This window comes from Chiloscyllium plagiosum, chromosome 23, assembly GCF_004010195.1.
Source record: "Chiloscyllium plagiosum isolate BGI_BamShark_2017 chromosome 23, ASM401019v2, whole genome shotgun sequence".
In the NCBI taxonomy this organism is placed as follows: domain Eukaryota; kingdom Metazoa; phylum Chordata; class Chondrichthyes; order Orectolobiformes; family Hemiscylliidae; genus Chiloscyllium; species Chiloscyllium plagiosum.
Genome location: NC_057732.1, coordinates 17,446,584 through 17,454,285, shown reverse-complemented (window position 1 = coordinate 17,454,285; position 7,702 = coordinate 17,446,584). Strand labels below are relative to the sequence as shown.

The 7,702-nt window shown below is 40.7% G+C and overlaps 1 protein-coding gene across 1 annotated transcript in view; it reads right to left on the bottom strand.

Moving 5' to 3' along the window:
• Positions 1–7,702, bottom strand: part of lrrk2 (leucine-rich repeat kinase 2) — a 137,733-nt gene that overhangs the window by 17,507 nt on the left and 112,524 nt on the right. Inside the window, exons 44-45 of the mRNA XM_043713611.1 lie at positions 4,477–4,671; positions 2,149–2,342 (exon numbers count right to left, since the gene is read on the bottom strand). Of these exons, the coding sequence (XP_043569546.1) occupies positions 2,149–2,342; positions 4,477–4,671 (389 nt within the window). The remainder of the gene's footprint in view (positions 1–2,148; positions 2,343–4,476; positions 4,672–7,702) is intronic.

Here is a 7,702-nt window from a genome sequence, read left to right as displayed (position 1 = left end):
TCAAAGAAGTTTCATAAATGACAGCCAGACTACTAAGACCCCTCGGAATCGTAGTAGTACACAAACCCACCAACACTCTCAAACAAAAACTAACAAACTTAAAAGACCCAGTACAACCCATGGACAAAACCAACGTCATCTACAAAATTCCATGCAAGGACTGCCACAAACACTACGTAGGACAAACAGGAAGAAAGTTAGCCACCAGGATACACGAACACCAGCTCGCCACAAAAAGACACGACCGTCTCTCCCTCGTAGCCCTACACACGGATGAAAAAAAAACACCAATTAGACTGGGACAACACATCTATCCTGGTTCAGGCTAAGCAAAGACATGCCAGAGAATTCCTAGAGGCCTGGCACTCCAACCACAACACCATAAACAAACACATAGATCTAGATACCATCTATCAACCCCTCAGAAAACGAACAGGAAATGGCATCACCACAAACCCCAGGTACCCCATCCAGGACAAACATATAAATAGAAAGCAGGGGACAACAGCTTCGCTTCACTTGGAGGTCGCCACTGATGATGTTACCTAGGTAGTGAAACGTCTGGATATCAAACCTACAGCTCAACGATCAAACCTACACCCGAAACCTCAACCTGAGCTACAAACCTACACAAACCTTATATAAATCCTGCTCTTGTTTGTTTTACCTAAATGCAATACCTCACATTTATCCAAAGTAAACCCTACCTGTCACTCATCAATCCATTGGCCCAATTCATCAAGATCCTTTAGTAACCTTAGATAGTCTTCTTCACTGTCAACTATACCATTAATTTTGGTGTCATCCACAACCTTATCATCCAAATTATTTACATAAATGACAGCAAAGTGGACCCAGCACTGATCTCTGCAGAACACAACTGGTTTCAGGCCTCCAGTCCAAAAAAAACCTCCTCCACCACCCTCCGTCTCCTACTATCAAGCCAATTTTGTATCCAATTGGTATGCTCTCTCTGAATCCCATGTGATCTAACTTCAGTAATTAGTCTACAACACAGAACCTTGTCAGAAGCTTTATTAAAATCCATGTAGATAATATTTACTGCTCTGCCATCCATCATTTTGGTGAAGTCTTCAAAAACTTCAATCAAGTTTGAGACACAATTTCCCACACACAAGCCATGCTGACTATCCCTAATCAGTCCTTGCCTCTCCAAATGTTTGTCAATCCTATCTCTCAGAACCAGGACAGCACAGTGGCTCAGTGGTTAGCACTGCTGTTTCACAGCACCAGGATCCCTGGTTCAATTCCTGGATGGTCTATGTGGAGTTTGCACATTCTCCCCGTGAATGCGTGGGTTTCCTCTGGGTGCTTTGGTTTCCTCCCACAGTCCAGAGATTTTCAGGTTAGGTGAATTGGCCATGCTAAATTGCCCATAGTGCTAGGTGCATTAGTCAGAGGGAAATGGGTCTGGGTGGGTTACTCTTTGGACGGGTTGGGCCGAAGGGCCTGTTTCTGCACTGTAGGGAATCTAATCTAATTTAAACCTCAATTCCAACTGAGCTGTACAAGTATTCAATCACATAGATTGATGAGTTTTTTCACACTAAAGGATGTTAGGTAAAATTATTTGGATTTGATTATATGAAAGCTTTATTTTTATAACTACCTGTTGCCATCTCACATTCACTGTGTGTCTGGTGTTGTCAGCTGCAAACAAAGATACTCGGCAATCCGTAAATTACAATCAAAGATTTGTTTTTAATCAAAGCTGTTTAGGACTGTCAGCTTATTTTTTAGAAAGGTGACCATTTTTTGCAGATTTCTGTTCACATTTGACTGTATCATTCAGTTTCAAAGTGAGAGAAATACATTGCATAATTACAGAGCATCATGCTATAGTTTTCCATAAAAAAAATTGCTGATCACACATTACTAGAAGTGTTCAGATAAGTTTTGCCTTCAATAGCTCTTGTGGGAGACCCAGCAAACCAAATTCATATTTGACTTAATATCCAGACATCAATCTATCCTGCTGTATACATAACAACCTAGTAAGGAAGTCAAATTTCAGATTCTAAATTATGATTATTATGGTAACTTTATAAGAGAAAGAGCATAGTAATTAATCAATCAATCAAATCTCTCACGGTTAGCATTTTAAAAACTGCTCAAGTAGATACTTACCTATGTTTGGAATGATGAGTGCAATACAAACAGGTAATAGAATCAGACATCTTCCGAAGTTGATGAACAAATTTTACGTTCTCTGTGTTGACTATCCACAAATGTCCAGACTGTGTGCCTGCAACAACCCAATTAATTTGCTCGCCAATCACACATACCAGTGCTAGGCACAAAATGCGGTTATCCTCAATGTCCTGGTCAAGGGTCAAAACATTTAGAACAGAAGGTACATTAAATCAATGCTGATCAAAGGAAATAATGTGAATAAGACACAGTTATTCACTGTCATTTCATATAAGCATCTCCTTCACTGAAAAAATATTTATAGTATCAATTTTCTGACCCCTTATAGTTAGAGCACAAGTTAATGGCTTGAGAGAATTAGTTTTTGCGGAAACTAAATAAACAGCACCTCATTTTCCACTTGGGAATGCTAAAGCCTTCTGGACTCAATATTGAGTTGAAAAATTTCTCCATGTCCTTAACCCAACCCCCACACATAGGCCTTGTTGTCATATTTTTTTTAATTTCAAAATATACTTTATTCATAGAAATAAATCTTTGGTACTTGTACAATTTGTCATGTCGTTCAAAGATATATACATTGCATGTCTTAACATTACAAAGAACAGATTGAATTAATCGAATTTACAGTTATCCTATTTACAGTTCCCTTTATTAACCATCCAGTCTCTTATTATTTAGCTGTGGCTTCAGCAGAACCCACCTACTGAGTGGGTGCCCTGTTATACGATAGCAAATGAACCTTCTTTAACCCCAGTTTATGGGGTTACCGTTGTCCATTTGACTGTCCTGTCTCTGGGGTAGCTGTCTGCATCCCCATGGTGAGCACGAACTGCTGGACCTTCGCTGGGCTGAGGTAGTTATCCAGGCCCTCACTGGGGTCATTGAGCCAAAGCAAGGGTCCGCACCGTCCAGTTCTGTGTCTGACAATGGGACTCAGAGGATCATAGCTCTCAGTTGCCTGTAGTTGTGGGGCAGTGGATACCCCCTGGTTCTCACTGGGTAGAGGGTGGACTTCGGGGGGTCCGTTGTTTCCTGGTTAGGAGGAAATGCCCTCCTCTTTATCTACGGCGCTCTGTCTCTTCTTCTGGTGGTGATGACATTCTTTGCGCCCGTCTTCCCCATCCGAAGAGCTGGCCGTCCCTCCCTCGTGCAGCTGTCTTTTCCCCCTTTGCTGGGAGGTTTTGGGGGCCTGGCAGGATTTTCTCTTCCTGTTTTTAACAGGTATCCACTCCTCTGTCTGCTCGATTACCTTCTCCTCCATTGCTTCCATCTGCCCAGTTAGAGCTAGGATCAGCTGCTGTGTCTCTCCGCTGGCTGCCACCTCCTCCATTCCAGCCTATTCTTCTTTCTGGGTGCCACCAGACTCTGTTTCCCTGCTGTCTGGGTGGACGTTACTGGTCTTTGGGGGTCCACTGCTCACATTGCCACCTCCAGCCTTCTGTGCGTAAGTGGGCCCCCCCACCCCCCCACCCCGTTGCCAGATGTTGCCAGACCTGCTGTCCTTTTTCAGCAATTTCTGATTTTGTTTTGTGCTGATCATTGGGAAGAATGATTCTGTTCCATGATATGCTTTTTCACAATTTACTACTCAGCATGAGTATGATGCCAAACGTGCAACAGCGTGACTGTTATATTGCAGTTACAGCAGCTTCTTGATATCACAGACTTATTTATATCTTCCTTCCTTATTTTTCTTTTACATTTCATATATACGGATAACAAATTGAAAGACAATTTCTGTTCTGTACAAACCATTCATTATTTCATCAATTTTCATTTTGCCTGGCTGTTTGATGCCTATTTATTTTTTTTCTCTCACTCAACGGATGTGGGCATCATTGGCTGGCCAGCATTTATTGGCCACCGCTAGTTGCCCCTGAGAAGAAGACAGTAAGTGGTCTTCTACAACCGCTATAGCCCATGTGCTGTTATATTTTTGTTTCTCTTTTCTGTGGCTTATTGCTGTTTCTTCTTCTCTGAGAACTTGCTGACTTAATACTATTTATCCTGTTTCCTAAAACTCACTCATTTGAATCGTTCTACAACGAGCCAATGTATGGCACAACCACTGTGCGAAATGGAACAGATTCCAAACTGATCTAGCAACTCATGATTGGGCTTGCACAGGGCACTGTGGGACATCAGTAGCAGTAAGACTATACTTGAGGACAATCTACAAACTAAAGGCCCAGTACTCTACCATTATTACTAGGTTAGGGGATCAAACATCTGTCTACTAAGTAATTTTCCTTATGGGAGTTCCAACTTATTTTTCATGAAATATTACACTTCTTTACATACCACAATAGCCTGTCCATCAGTGTCCAATTCTAAACAGGAGAGTTGTGCCTTGTCTCGTTGTCCACTGCCAATCCAGACACGAGGCTTTCTGCAAACAGAGCTTGTAGCTACCATGCAGTCTGCTGTGAGGTTACCAGGGACTATCATTCTTCTCTTCAAACAAAGTAGCTCTGCTGAATTCAGAGTCTCATATACCTACAGAAAAAAGGGTGCATAAGTACACACTTTAAAGAGAGACAATATTGTTTAATATTTTTTGATGCCATTTATAGTGAAAATATTCAAAGTATATATTTTGTAAAAGTCTCTCCAACATGTCTCTTGAAATCTTTACACTTCAGTAAATAAATAATAGTTCTCCTGTCCCAAACTACAACTTATTTTTCATTTTTTCATGGGATGTAGGCATAGCAGACACATCAGCATTTGTCGTCCATTCCTAATTCCTGTTGTCCATCTTGAAATGAGTGACTTGCCAGGTTATTTCAGAGGGCTGTTAAGATTCAACCACATTGCTGGGGATCTGGTATCACACATAACATGTAAGATGGCAGGTTTCCTTACTAAAAGGACATTATAGTGACCCAAGTGGGTTTTAACAATAATTGATAATAGTTAGCATGGTCACCATTACCAAGTCCAGCTTTATATTCCAAACATATGAATCAAACTTAAGGATTGGGATTTGAACCCATTTCCGCTGTGCCTTAGCCTGGGCCACTGATTTGGTCTTGGTTTGGTTATCAAAGGACAGTAAGCCAATGAAGACTCTTTCTTTCGTATTTTCTATAGAGTGGCGGAATCAAACCTGCCTTTACATATTCTATAACAGTGTATGACGTGCTGCTGTTCTTTTGCCTCTAAATTAATGGACTGGAGAGCATTGCCAACAAGAATATAGTATAACTCAAGGAAACTAAGGATGTGTCCAATCGCCCCTGTAATTTCTCTTAACTCCAAACACAGAAGTACAACTTCCTTACAACAAAGTAAGCTCTGCCTTCAGAGATGCTCAAATTTGTGGCATATTTTGATAAGCTTCATGCTCTGCAATTATGTGCATTAGGAAGAGGCTAGATGATGTCCTGCAACAAATAGGAATACCGGCTCACCCTCAGATTTAAAACCCAAAACTGCAGAATGCTTGCAAAATCTATCCAAGAAATAGACACAATCAAAAGTTGATTACATTAATTTAAAGTTTCAATAAAACATACCAATCATCATTATCTAATTATGCACAAGTATATTCCAACCAATGGCAGAATTTTAATCTTGGCTAAAATCAAAAATTATGGGGATTAAAGTCTGACAAATTTGTTTCCAAAACCAAAGCCACCTGCAATGTGCCCATTTCCAGCTTCAATGAAGACCAGGTCAATGGACAATCCACCAGTTTCAAGGAGGCAGATTAAATCTGATAATGAGGTTGTGCATTGTTGTGCAAGGGTGGAAGGGTTTGAAACAGTTAATTCTGAGAAGCACCTTAAGACTGGCCACTAATGATGATTTCATATAGCTTAGTGAACAAAGTAGTTTAGGATTTCAAAGGATTCTGGATTAGTGGTGCTGGAAAAGCACAGCAGTTCAGGCAGCATCGGAGGAGCAGTACAATCGATGTTTTGGGCAAAAGCCCTTCATCAGGAATACAGGCAAAGTGCCTGATGGGTGGATAGATATCTCTCCACCCTTCATCAGGAATACAGGCAGAGTGCCTGAAGGGCTTTTGCCTGAAACGTTGATTTTACTGCTCCTCCGATGCTGCCTGAACTGCTGTGCTTTTCTAGCACCATTAATCCAGGATCTGGTTTCCAGCATCTGCAGTCATTGTTTTTACCTAGGATTTCAAAGGAGTGAAGCCTAATATCCCAGTCCTCTTTATCAACTCTGTAACAATGCCAATCACACAATACAACTTGCAACTAGTTGCCAACACAAAACCAACATCTTATTTGACATAAGAGCCCCTTCTCATTAGATGAGGAAATATTTTTCCTCTATCACACTAGACCCTGCAGATTCTTATACTTAGAAGGGTTTGTGGTAGGAATCTACCATATGGTGAGGTGCAGACTTGGTTTAACTGCACGTAAAACATGGTAAGGAAGCAATACAGATTTAATTTGACTGTACATACATCTCAAATCTCATTTTTTTTTGTCCTTTTTGATTTTCACTAGGGTTGGCAGTTCTCCTCAGCATGATCTAAATGAAGTTTTGGCTGATTCTGGACGTAACTGCCTTTCCACCAAACTCCTGGATCCAGCTGGCATGAGGAGTCTCTGTTGTTGTCCACATTCCAACCTACCTCCCAAGCCTCCCTGAGAGTCTGCAATTCCCATCCAGAGGCCTCTGATCTTGTCAACAAAACTCCAACATTCCCAACTATTGAGCTTCTCCACTCCCTGCCTCCCAGGGACCAATACATCATCAGCCTCCAATCACCTCCCAAAATGAGTCATCCAATCCCCTCTACTCATTTCTGAATTCTCAGGTTCATCTGATCAAATTTTGAGAAAACTAAAAACTCAGTCCAATGTGTAATTTTATAGGCCCCAAAGAAAAGAGGCAAATCATTTACAGTGCCTTACTTCATTTCTTAAGTGGCAAAAGTAGTTCCAAATTGAGTTTTGAAGTCTTCTGGATTGTTGAAGCAGCAATGCAGTCATTTCACAACAAAATCCTACAAAAAGCACTGTGATCAAGGTACAGGAATATGCAAGAACTTTACACTTTTCTCTGAATTATTTTGGGATTTTCAACAATTACTAAACCACTGGAATTGGCAAGTATGGCACAAGTTCAACATTTTACCCAAAGCACTCTAATGCTGCCCATGTAGTATTTCTTCAGCATTGTTTTGCAGTGTTTGCCTCCATTATGTGGTTAGCATCACGAGTGTGGCTGGAACTCATGATGTTAGCGTTTCAATTCTGTCTAGTTGGTATTTACAGAAAACATCAACTGTTTTCAGGGCAGACAGAAAACATGTTCTCATGGCTGATATAACAGAAAGGCCTGATTACATGAGGAAGTAAAATAATGATTCAGTTGCTATTTTGCAAGAATTCTTTTTAGACCAAAAAACCATGCAATGAGATAAATGAAGGTTTCAGAACTGGTTCTAATGTAAACCAGACTCACTCAGTAAAAACAATTTAAAAAGCTCAATTCAACTGATTTACTGCAGGAAACAGAAGCGTATTTGGGAATCATGCCAATTTGA